The sequence below is a fragment of the Delphinapterus leucas genome, chromosome 1, assembly GCF_059928025.1.
Source record: "Delphinapterus leucas isolate spDelLeu-1000000601 "Yukka" chromosome 1, BTC_Dleu_Yukka2, whole genome shotgun sequence".
NCBI classification, from domain to species: domain Eukaryota; kingdom Metazoa; phylum Chordata; class Mammalia; order Artiodactyla; family Monodontidae; genus Delphinapterus; species Delphinapterus leucas.
Genome location: NC_143129.1, coordinates 90,769,715 through 90,783,409, shown reverse-complemented (window position 1 = coordinate 90,783,409; position 13,695 = coordinate 90,769,715). Strand labels below are relative to the sequence as shown.

General features: G+C 35.6%; 1 protein-coding gene across 5 annotated transcripts in view; it reads left to right on the top strand.

Annotated features, from left to right (window-relative positions):
* MAGI3 (membrane associated guanylate kinase, WW and PDZ domain containing 3) overlaps positions 1-13,695 on the top strand; it is a 272,982-nt gene that overhangs the window by 163,446 nt on the left and 95,841 nt on the right. For all 5 annotated transcript variants that reach the window (XM_089917629.1, XM_022584032.2, XM_089917642.1 and 2 more), the window contains exon 2: positions 1,583-1,699. In XM_089917629.1, the coding sequence (XP_089773755.1) occupies positions 1,583-1,699 (117 nt within the window). The remainder of the gene's footprint in view (positions 1-1,582; positions 1,700-13,695) is intronic.

Here is a 13,695-nt window from a genome sequence, read left to right as displayed (position 1 = left end):
GGTTTATGTTTATTAGTTTAGGATCTGAATGTTATCTCTAAACTTTAGAAGCTCTCTGATTTCCTGCTTATTTTAATACTCTCTCATATAGGTTATGTTTATTTATATATGTGAGAAAAGACCAAAAGAAGGGATTAGAAATGCTGTGTTACAGAATAATAGTTAAAAGAATGAACTGATCTGTAGTAACCTTTGATTTATCTAATCTGGTCATAACTATGCTGTTTCAAATAAAATAAAGAGTATATTTTAATCAACTATTCATTTCTTATTCAATAAGATAATCTATTTTGATTTAGCATTGCTCTTTTCTAATTATCTGAAACCTTGTCTAATGAAAAGTGTTTGGATTGCTTTGATGTTCATTTTAAGCTCAACCCTTATTATAAATTCACTGCAATCAGATTTCTGCAGTCCTCTATTATTCTGCTTAATATTTCTTTGAGACCCCTAATATCCCTCTTTTTAATCTCCCATTTTCCCCACAAATAAGAAAAAACAACCTTTCACTCCTATTTACTCACATTGTATCTAGGAGTCAAGCAAGTGGACGGAAAATGCCTGTTCAATCTAGTGATAGGCAGAAGGTTTTGCGTAGGACCCATTTGGTCTGTTAGAGATGATAAAGATGGCCAGTGTGGGTGGAACGTAGTTTGAGAGGATGAAGGGTGAGTGAGTTTGGGTCAGAGATGGCCAGAGCTGAAACATGTAGGGCTTTCTAAGGCCTGTTTAGAAGTTTGAATTATATTCCAAGAGCAGCAAGAAGTCATTTGTGGCTCTAAACAGAGTAGTGATTATCTGATTTATGTTTAAAAATCTCATTCTGGCTTCTTTGTGAATGGTGGGAGCAGGAAGGAGCCAAGAATGGATGCAGGGAAACCGATTAGAAGGCTGTTATAGAATTCCAGGCGAGAAATGATGGTGGCTTAGCTTAGATGGTGGCAGTGGAAGTGGAGGGAAGTGGGCAGTTATGGGATATGTTTTGGAGGTAGAACTGACAAAAATTGCTAATAAATTGCGTTGAGGGATAGAAGTAAAAAAGGAGAAATTGAGGATGACTTCTAGGTTTGGGGTTTGTCCTGTTGGATTGGTGGTGGTAATTTTCCAAGACAGGAAGAACGAGAGGAGAAGAAAATAATGGGAGAGGATAGAATTAAGAGTTCTGTTTTGGTCATCTGAAATTTGAGGTGCTTATTTGACTTCCAAATATATCTGCAATATATAGAGAGTTTGATGAGTTTGGAGCCTGGTGGAGATCGGTCAGGGTTAGAGACGTGATAAGAATTTGGCACTTACCAGGGTATAGATCGTATTTAAAGTCATTGGATATTTGTCATGTTCTGTGACTTATACGTCCTCCCTCTCCTTCCATGTAAAATTATGCCTACGTTGTGTATTAAAGTTGTGTATTTTAATTATAGTACCTATAATAGTTTGGTACAGTTATCTTGTTTTGGATACAATATTCTGATTTCTTTTTCCTATTTATGGCTAAATGGTTTAAGGGTATTCATTAACTAGCATTGATATTTAACTGGAGATCTAACAGTTATGTGTTTTGTCTTGTGTGTTTTTTTTGTAGGCAAAGTCATTAATAAAGATTTGCGACATTACCTGAGTCTTCAGTTTCAGAAAGGATCAGTGGACCACAAACTGCAGCAAGTGATTAGAGATAATCTCTATTTGAGAACTATTCCATGTAAGTATGAGATGGAATAAAAGAAATGCAGCCAAAATATCTTTATTTAACTAATCAAATGTCTAGAAATAATTCACTAGAGTATCTCATATGAAATTGTGGAGACTAAGTTGGGGCATTGGAATGAAACAAAAATTGGATAAAGAGAAAAATTTTCAGAAGACTTTTAAGTGCTTTGTTTTAAAAATAGAAAAACTAGAAGATTCTATATTTTGACTTTTTAAAAAGCCATTAGACTTTAAAATTTTAAGAATATAAATGTACATGTTGCTAACTAGATGTTTTTCCTATAAATCAATTTCTAAAGCCTATGCAGTAAGAAGACTATTTTGCTCTCAATGCCTGTACACTGAGAACAAATATTTTTTATTAATTATTAGGATACTGCTAATTTTAAAATCTGCCTCTTCCCCAAAGGAAAAAAGGAGGAAGCATGCAGTGCCACCTTTGTGGTAATCCGCTTTGAATTTTTATCTAGATGTTGGTGTATCTCTTCTAGTCTTAATAGTTTTCATAGGACCTGATTGTTGTTGTAATGATAGTTTTGGCTTTTCATTGTTTTTTTTTAAACACATAACAAATCATGTATGCTTGGTTTAACTAGCGTAGGTCTGGGGAAGAATAAAAGCAGTAAACAATAAAAGGGAATAAAAGGACATTCTGGTCTGTTTTACTTTTCAGTATATTTGTAATTCCTTGTGGATACTAGCTTTTATAAGGCCTCTGGAATTCTTGATTTCTTTTTCTTGTTATTTAATCTCACACAATGTCCAGTTCATCACCAAACCTTCCTGATTATGCTTCTCAAATACCTATCTCTCTGCACTACCATAGACCCTCACTCTTTCTTACTTGGATTTTAAAAAACAACCACCACCACAACAAATAGCATTATGTAGTTGCAAAGAGCTAAGTAAAACTGACTTCAAAATCTTGATTCTGGCGTTTTACTAGTTGGTTTACTTGGGCAGGTTACTTAATCTTCTTAAGCTTCAGAATCTCCATGTATAAAATGGGAATCATAAGGCTCACCTGATATCATTATTAGAATTAAAGTGAGAACATAAATGTAAACCACTTGGTCTAGAGCAGGTACTTAAGCAGTGTGTGGCCCCTTGCCCCATTCTAACTGTATCCCCTGACTCCAGTGTCACCTCAGTCTAGTCCATCTTTAAAGTGCACATCTGATTCTTTTCCATTTGTAGTTTATCCTTCAAAACGTCCTGTTGACTGCAAGTCTAGACTCCTTAACATGGTATAAAATATTTTGTTTTAAAATCTGACTACTTATCTATGATTTCCTTCCATAAATCTACCTTGTCACATTTGAGAACTGCAATTCCTGCCTTCTTTTCTTTGCATTTGCCTGATAAATCTTTGTCCATCTTATTATTCTTTTATCTTTCTGAATCTCTTTGTTTTACAAATAGTGTTGAACTTTGTAGCCAGTGTGAAAATATATTTATTGATTAGATCGTTATCTTTAGTCTCAGTTTTGTCATGTTTTTCTATTTTGTAGCCAATGTGAAACTTTATATTTATTGATGTGATTGATATCTTTAGTCCCAGTTTGGTCATGTTTTTCTATTTTACCCATGTACAAGTATTTTATATAAAAAGCCTTTCACTATGTAGTCTATTTTATTTGAGCTCTCTTTTTAGGAAGATTTGTATCTTTATTCTACTGGTTATCTCTGTACCTTTATATAATACTCTGTGTTTCTCATCCCTTTTTTTTTGTTCCTACTATGAGTAATATTAAAATTATCTAGTCATTTCTTCTTCCTCCTTACCTCTCCCTCTCCCATCATCTGACTTGAAGTAATATCTTTTTATTCCCAACACATATAAGGTAATCAGCGAGCTCATTCTGCTTTGCATATGCTTTCCTCATTCTGACCGTTTTTTTGATGCTTGATCTGTATCTATATTGGCAATGCAAGCAACCACTATGTACTGTACTCTCCCCTTTATAATCATCGTTTATTCTCCATTCTTTGGGTAGATACATATTTAATCAAGCTACCAACCCTTATGTTGTTGTTTCTTCAGTAATTCTGGTTGTCTAAAGCTTGTTGTCTACCAGATTTCCATGAAAGGTTCACAGGATCATTATAGCCATTTCTCTGTGGCCTTTATACTTTAAAGTTTGTTTGGATGGATATGAAATTTTTGGCTCATAATTTCTTTCCCAGACTATCTTAATTATCTAATTGTTTTCTGGCATAAAGCATTGCTCTTAAAAAAGTCTGAAAACAATCTGATTTTTATCCCCTTATAAGGAACTTGGTATTTTGCCTGCATGGGGTGTCTCAGGGTAGCATTTTTAGTTTCATAGCTCTAGAGCTCCCTCCCTCCTTGTTAAAGCAAGGTAATAAAAATATGTACTTGTACTTTTTGCTGCCCTCTGCCACTTTTACTTGATCTTCTTTTTAACTTACTTCTACTGTCCTAGTTTTGCAGTTTCTCCCCAGTGTGAGGTTTTGCCTTAGAAAGGAGCTCTACGATTTATTTGTTTTAATTCATAGTTTCCAAACAGCTACAGCTACTTCAGATCCTAACAGGAACTCCTGACTTAAAATTGAACTGCCCAAAACACTTCCAAGAATCTAGAAGCCCTGATGCATCAGTAGCAGTTAGCAAACTGAATGGTCACATCTGGTCTCTAAATGTAATTCTTTACTAAAAGATGCCAGATTGGGACTTCCCTGGTGGTCCAGTGGTTAAGAATCCACCAGCCAATGCAGGGGACACGGGTTCAAGCCCTGGTCCGGGAAGAACCCACGTGCCGTGGAGCAACTGAGCCCGTGTGCCACAACTACTGAGCCTGCGCTCTAGAGCCTGTGAGCCACAACTACCGAAGCCCATGTGCCTAGAGCCCATGCTCTGCAACAAGAGAAGCCACCACGATGAGAAGCCTGCATACCACAACAAAGAGTAGCCCCTGCTCGCCACAACTAGAGAAAGCCCATACACAGCAACAAAGACCTAATGCAGCCAAAAATCATAAATAAATAATAAAAATAAATTTAAAAAAAAAGATGCCAGTTCTTCCTGGAGAAAATTCTGATTCTCTGTCTGGGGCAAGGAAAGTACAAGGTGAGCTTGGAATATCCAATTGTATCAGAAAGTATGCTTAAAAAATTTGGGGGACATATCAGAAGAACATAAAGAAAAAAAAGCCACCTAGATGGGGTGCCCACTGACAAAATCTGAGACAATTTAAACAACAAAATTAATAAGAGAGAAAGAGAGACTTCTACTGTTGTCAGACATTGCACTATAGATAAAACACAACTGTGACCCCTAAGAGAAGAGGAAAGGAGACTGCACACAAGAGGAGTCCTGTAATTTCCTCAGCTTTCTTCCTGGAGGCACTTTTGAGGCTACAGCACAGTAAGGAAGAGCCCAGGCAGAGTTTAGCAGACTCTGAGTTGAGGGGACATATGAAATATGAGTTCAAGAAGTCTGAGGTGTTTGGAATTTGTAAGACAGGGTGTCAGAGAGGAAAGAACTATGAAGAAAAGGAGTTCAGGCAAACTGCATAGGTGCCTCCTTGGGTCTATTGTTGAATACTAAGCTGAGAATGTGTAGGATGAGACTTCACATAGCAGGGCAAAGAACTCTCTGTGAGCTGTAAGATTAACAATACCAGAGCTTACACAGGACCAAGAGAAATTTGAGTTCTAACCAGACTGAGTGGAGAGACCCCGTAAGGGTCATGGCTTACTAGTAGGGTTAAAATGACCATAGATTAAGCTCCTTGAGGCCCATTTTAACAAAATTAAATTTAAAAAGTCCCAAAAGGATCAAGTGAATATGCATGTAACTTAACTGTTAGTAACAATAAAGGAAATGGGGGGGGAAGGGAATAATCCACACTCTTTAAAGGAAGTCAACAAAATCTGGACACTGAATAACATAATATTCACAATGTCCAGTGTCTAATAAAAAAGTACAAGCATACAAAAAAACAAGGAAATGTGACCCATAAGAGAAAAGTGAGCTGATTAAAGAAAAGAATAATAATTTTAAAAAAACCAGAAGGGACACAGATAATGACCATACCAAGAATTTTAAAGTTATCATAAATATGCTCAAGGATTTAAAGGACAATATGAACAGAATAAAGAGAAAACAAGATGTATACTTTTAAAAAGAACTAAATGGAACTTCAGAAATTCACTGGATGGGCTTAACAGCAGATTAGGAACTGCAAAAGAAAAGATCAGTGAACTTGAAGACTTAGCAATATAAACTAATCAAACAAACATGGAGAGGAAAAAAAGTAAAACAGTGAACTTTTTAAAAGCAACCAAATAGTGAGAGAGACAGAGAGACTTCTACCTTTGCAACGAAGGACTAACTGGTACTGGATTTACCGTCTTATCATAAACAACCAGAAATTGGGCAAGATATCTATAACAGCTGTTTTCAGACATTAGATTATAAGCAGAACAGGACTGTGATCTGCTCATACTGACCTATGGCACACTGTCAAGCCAAAGTGGGGGAAGCAGAAAAAATATTTGAAGAAATAGTGGAAATATTTGAAATATTGAAATATTTGCAAATTCAATGGAAACTATAAACCCATAGATCAAAGAGTCTCAACAAACCCCAAGAAGAAGAAACCTTTAAAAAAAAAAAAGATCAATGTACATAATAATCTAATTGCTGAAAACCAGTGATAAAGAGAAAATGTGAAAGGCAGACAGAAAAAGAGGTACATGCGGGGAATATAGAATGACTGCAGACTTATTAACAGAAACAGTACAAACTGGAAGTCAGTCAAATGTCATCTTTAAGATGCTGGAAAGAAAAAATGCCAACTATATAAAGTAAAAATATCCTTAAAAATAAAGAGAAATAGAGAAATTTTTGAGACAAAAAAGGATGAGGGAATTTTTCTCTAGCAGACTTGTACTATAAGAAATAGTAAAGGAAATTCTTTAGGTGGAATGGAAATGATACCAGAATGAGAGCTAAAAGGAAAATAGAAAAAACTTCATAATTATAGTTCAAGATTTCAATACCCACTTTAGAAAAAGTAAGCAAAAAATCAACAAGATTATAACACGAATAACACTTTCAACCAGCTTGACCTAATTGTTATTTGTTAGAGCATACTACCCAATAACATAAGGATATACATTCTTTTCTAGTGCACGTGGAACATTTACAAATATAGACCATATTCTGGACCATAAAACAAGACTCAGTAAATTTAAGAGGATTTAAATCGTACAAAATATGTTCTCTGATCATAATGGAATTAAATTAGAAATCATTTATAGAAACATATCTGGAAAATCTCCAAATATTTGGAAATTAAATAGCACACTTCTAACTTGTGAGTGAAAGAATAAGCCACAAGGAAAATTACAAAGTATCACACATATCAATACAACATATCAATTTGTGGGACGTTGCTAGAGCAGTACTTAGAGGGAAATTTATAGTATTAAAAACTTATATTAGAAAATAATAAAGATCTCAATCAATGATCTAAATTTCTACCCTAAGAAGAGCAAAGTAAACCCAAATTAAGTAGCAGGAAGGAAATAATAAAGATAAGAGCAGAAATCAATAAAATAGAAAACAGAGAAATGATAGAGAAAAATCTGTGAAATCCAAAGCTGCTTCTTTCAGATTAATAAAAGTGATAAACAACAATGTTGAGAATGGGAAAGGTGGCATCACTGAAAATCCTACAGATGTTAAGTGGATAATAAGGAATATGCTAAACAACTTTATACCAATAAACTCAAAAACTCAGATGAAATGGATAAATTCCTTGGAAGACAAAAACTATCAATGCTCACTCAAGAAAAACTAGATGAACTGAACAGCCCTCTATCTATTAAAGAAATTAAATTTATAGTTTGTAACTTGCCCAAAGAGAAAACTTCAGGCCCAGATGGTACTGGTGAATTGTTCCAAATATTTAAAGAAGAAATAATGCCAATTCTACATAACCTTTTCTGAAAATTACAACAGTTCCCAACCTCACTCTGTGATCTGAGCATTATCCTGATTCTAAAGTGAGATAAAAACTAGATCAAAATTTTTCATGAACACAGACTCAAAATCTTTTAAATATTTTAGCAAATCAATATATAGCAATAGAGAAAAAAGATAACACATTATGACCAAATGGGATTTGTCCGAGGAATGCAAGGTTGGTATAACATTTGAAGATTAATATAGTAACAGACTAGAAAAGACATGTGACCTTCTCAATAGGTGCTGAAAAAACATTTGACAAAGTCCAACACTAGTTCATGATAGAATCTCTCAGAACACTAGTCTGCCTGTTTATTACTCACTGCCTCTTGGCTTCAAATCTGCTCTTTTTGCCTGCTTAAGATACTGTCACATTTTTCCCTTACCACCTGACACAATGTTAAGCTTCCTCAGTAGAGTGTGCAGGAACGATACTAGAAAGAAGAGGCTTCTTTTCCTGGTTCCAGTGTGTCTTTTTCTTTTTGCTTCTGCCTGCAAAAAGATACTCAGTAAGTTTTAGCAGCACTCTACCAGTCAGCTACCTAGTGGCAAGTTCAGTAGTGCACCTGGGCAGGTGTGGGGAGGGGGATGAGGGGGAGGGGTGGGGGTGGGGGGAGTCCCAGCAGCAAGTTCAGGAACACCCTCATAGGTGGCTTCATGAGTTCCACCAATGCACCAGCTGAATTCCTCCCATTTTCCTGATGAGTTCTGTGGGGACCCCAGCAGGCTTCCCAGATTTCAGCAATATCTCTTTGTAAGTGTTTTCCAGTGGGTTTTTAGCAAGCCTAGCCAGTGTCCCAGCTGGTTTTCTAGTAAGTCCAAAACACCCCCTACATCATCCCTACCACTCAAGGCAGCTTGTTGGTGAATTTTATTGGTACTCCAGCAGACAGTTCCCTGCCCACCAGCCTCAGCCTACTGATTGTGAACCAGCCCTGTCCCAAGGCAACCCAGTAAACTTCTCTACCATCCAGTGGGCTGCTACACACCTTCCCCAGCAAGGTCTGAATCCCAGACTTTGAGAGCATCTCTTCGAGGATGGTACTCTTTAGAGTTCTCTTTTATTCCCTCTTAGTTAATTCTTTATAAATAGTTGATAGTTCTTTACATTAAGCTATCCTTGTTCAAGTTACCATCTAGTTTCTTGCTCCTCTTTGGACCCTGGCTGATACAGAATTGGTACTGGTAGTAGTTCCAGGAGACAAACCCTCCAAGAAGGGATTTTAGGATTGGTTTTGGTTGTGTACTTGGGCTTGAGCCCAGAGCCAGATTCCTTCCAGTGGGAAATAGGTTGCTGGTAATCGTGACAAGTGGCATCACAATTTAATCATAGTATAACCTGTGGCTGATTGTGATGAAGTACCAGCTGAGCCAAGTACCTTGGGACCCAAGTGACTGCTACACTTGACCGTCATAGCAGTAATAATGGCTATAAACACTGAGGTATGGGATGGATTCTCCTGAGTGCACCAAGCAGTTAAAGAGAGAAAATGACAATATAAAATCAAATGGTTTATTATTATTAGAAACTAATATAACAAGATTTTAATAGCACTTTTAAATGATCTCAACCCAATACAGCCATTTGCTAACAGAAAACCTTAAAATAAGGGAACATTAACACAAAGTAAATGCCAAATAAAAATCATCTAAAAATTTGAAAAGTAATACCATACATACTTAATATTTGAATTTTTCACTCCTGAAAGAAATGAAAATTTAAAGCACACAAAGTATCAATTGCATTATCTGATGGTCTTAATTTTTGTTTGGTAACAAATATTCAGACATAGAAAAAAATATATTTCATTTTGCATTGACATTCATAGAATTGTTGAGTATATCCAAAAGCATCTTCAAATTGGGTGTTAGCCATTGGTCATTCATATAAGCTTGTTTCCTTTTTTTTTGTTCACGACCCACTATTTTTTTTTTATCATCTTTATTGGAGTATAACTGCTTTACAATAGTGTGTTAGTTTCTGCTGTATAACAAAGTGAATCAGCTATACATATACATATATCCCCATATCTCCTCCCTCTTGCTTCTCCTTCCCACCCTCCCTATCCCACCCCTCTAGGTGGACACAAAGCACCGAGCTGATCTCCCTATGCTATGCGGCTGCTTCCCACTAGCTATCTATTTTACATATGGTAGTGTATATATGTCCATGCCTCTCTCTCACTTTGTCCCAGCTTACCCTTCTTCCTCCCCGTGCCCTCATGTCCGTTCTCTACATCTGCGTCTTTATTCCTGTCCTGCCCCTAGGTTCCTCAGAACCATTTTTTTTTTTAGATTCCATATATATGTGTTAGCATATGGTATTTGTTTTTCTCTTTCTGACTTACTTCACTCTGTATGACAGTCTCTAGGTCCATCCACCTCACTACAAATAACTCAATTTTGTTTCTTTTTATGGCCGAGTAATATTCCATTGTATATATGTGCCACATCTTCTTTATCCATTCATCCAATGATGGACACTTAGGTTGCTTCCATGTCCTGGCTATTGTAAATAGAGCTGCAATGAACATTGTGGTACATGACTCTTTTTGAATTATGGTTTTCTCAGGGTATATGCCCAGTAGTGGGATTGCTGGGTCGTATGGTAGTTCTATTTGTAGTTTTTTAAGGAACCTCCATACTGTTCTCCATAGTGGCTGTATCAATTTACATTCCCACCAGCAGTGTGAGAGGGTTCTCTTTTCTCCACACCCTCTCCATAATTTACTGTTTGTAGACTTTTTGCTGCTGGTCATTCTGACCCATGTGAGGTGATACCTCATTGTAGTTTTGATTTGCATTTCTCTAATGATTAATGATGTTGAGCATCCTTTCATGTGTTTGTTGGCAATCTGTATATCTTCTTTGGAGAAATGTTTATTTAGGTCTTCTGCCCATTTTTGGATCGGGTTGTTTGTTTTTTTTGATATTGAGCTGCATGAGCTGCTTGTATATTTTGGAGATTAATCCTTTGTCAGTTGCTTCATTTGCAAATATTTTCTCCCATTCTGAGGGTTGTCTTTTTGTCTTGTTTATGGTTTCCTTTGCTGTGCAAAAGCTTTGAAGTTTCATTAGGTCCATTTGTTTATTTTTATTTCTATTTCTCTAGGATTGTTTCCTTTTTTAATGATGAAAATATTTTTTCTTGCCCTGATTTTGTTTTTGCCATTGAAATCTATATTGCTTTTACTTCAGATTTTAGACCAGTTTCTGATTTCAGGTTGAAGTGTTCTGCAACAACATTCACTTCTTGCATTTCTTCTCTTCGAGTATTTACAAAGCACTGAAACTCACAGCTAATATCAAATGGTGAAAAATTCAGGAGAACTTTGTTGGATAGTGTTCAGGTGACATTCAGATCTCCCAACCAATGTCAAAAACGTTACACAGAATCATATAACGAAACTGACAATTTAAGGTCTTATCTAGCCTTCAAAACTTGTAATATTTTTGGAACATCACTCACAGGATTTATATAAATATATATAAACTTATTAACATTATATTTGCAAGAACAACCCACCATTAGCAGCAGAGCCCTGACTACACACTTGCTGCATGGGAACAGCTGCAGGTATGACTGACTGAGTAGATTGTGACTGCTGCTGTCCTCCAGGCTTCTGCCCTAGTCCCTGAAAATATCAGCTTTAACATTTGATTCTACTTTTCAGTGTTTCTTGCTCTTACTTTCAGTCGAAACCAGTAACATCTCTATCTCAAATTATTATGCTTTAATTCTCACAGCAGAACTATAATACCTTTTGTTCCCTCATTTTCCCCATCAACTGATTTTTCTTGGGATTTAGAAAAAGCAGATTTGCCGAGAAGCTCCAGAAAAGAATTCCTACATGGAAACTATAATGTAAATCAACTATAGCTCTCATATATTGTTGGTGGGAATGCAAAGTAGTGCATCTACTTTGGGACTTTCTCTTATGAAGTTAAACATACACTTATCATATGACCCAGCAATTCTACTTCTAGGTATTAACCTAACATAAATTTAAATATAAATCTACCCAAAGACTTGTAAATGTACAGCTTTATTTATAGTACTGTCTTAAATCTGGAAACAACCCAAATGTCCACCAATGGTGAATGCATAATCAAATTTTGGTATATCTATGCAGTGGAATACACCTCAGTGATAAAAGGATATTTAACAACAAACTGGATGAATCTCAAAAGTGTCATACAGAATGAAAGAAGCCAGACACAAACCACTACTGAAATCAAATTGATGTATGATTTCATTTATATGAGATTCTATTAAAGGCAAAACTATCGTGACGACAGATCAGTGGCTGCCACAGGATGGGAGACTGCAAAAGGGCACAAGGAGACTTTTGGGGGCAATGGTTCCCAAAATTCATAGGACTGTACTGTTAGAATTAGTGACTTTTATTATAGATAAATTATATCATGATAAAGTGGCCAAATAAACTCCCCCAATTATATTCTTTTATATTATCAACAATTAGAAAATGAAAATTTACAAAAAGATATCATGTATAGCATAAAAATATTTGAAATACCTAGAAATTAATCTAAATAAGTATAAAGTGTAAAGATCTCTATAAGGTCAAATTAAGGGGCATTAAGGAAGATCTAAATATATTGAGGATCTAAATATATTGGCATTCTTGTTCATGGATTAAAGACTCAATATGGTGAAGATATCAGGTCTCCTCAAATTGATTAATAGATTCCATAAAAATCCCAGCATTTTTGGCCTGATTCCAGAAGTTATATAGAAAGGCTATGAATAGAAAAAACAAGGTAAGTGGAATTGCTCTGCTATATCTCAAGATTATCGTGGCAGTATAATAATTACAACACTGTGATAATGGTGCAGGAATGGTCAGTAGATAAATGGGATGTAATAGAAAGCCCAGTGATAGACACCCAGTCTTATATGGGTGTTTCTATATAAGATTCCCATGACAGAAGTGCCATGGCTGATCAGGGAGGAAAATAATTGACTTTTCAATAAATCTTGTTGAACAACATTTGGAAAGAAAAGGAAATTGGACTACTACCTCCCATCAAGTCCAAAAAAAAAAAATGTTTTAGTACATTAAAGTACTAGATATGAAAGGCAAGGCTGTAATGCTTTTCAAAAAGAATATGGAATATCTCCATGGCCTTGGAAAGGATTTCTTCAACAAGACACAAAAGCCATTAGCTATAAAGGAAAGGACTGATAAATTTGACTACATTAAAATGAAAAACTTCTGTCATCAAAGGACCATTTATAAAAAAAAAAATGAAAAGAAATCACAGAGTGGGAGAAGATACTGTCTGTTCTGCAACATTTGTTTCAATAATGCAGGTAAGTTCATATGTGATTGGTAAGTAGGTAGAATGATGTCGACTGGACCAAGGTAATATTGGTTCTTATTTCATTTGCCCCAGCGAATGTTTTGTATCATCAAGTAAACACAGAATATACAAACATAGCTGAATGTTGTATCTACTATGTATGATGCCTATTCACCTCAATTTCGCCTCTTTTCTCAATTTGAACTTGTGCTTTATCTTAAAATTGTTGATTGCACCTTTTGCCTTATCTTCGTTATTCAGTAGCCTCAACCCTCCATGTACCCCTTTCTGTCAAGCTACCTTTTCCTTTCCTTTCTTTTTTTTCTTATTGTTTTTAAAGACAAAGTATTTTATTTACTCTAGTATTTTTTTATTAGGAATATAACATATCTTTTAAACTGTACTAATATTTTTCATTGGGATTATTACTGATTTTACCAAGTGCTCTGTTTACAAAGTTGCAATAAGTTTTCAGAGATCAACCCTATCCTATTTTCTCCATAATCTTCTCTTATTTTTGGTGCATGATTTTGCAGAAAGCACTCTCTGAAGAAAGCATATTTCACATTTTAGCAGAAATACCTCATCTGCAACACATATACCTGGGAAAAGGTGCAGTGCTTCAATACTGACACAATTATTTCACATTTTAACCTCTCTACAAT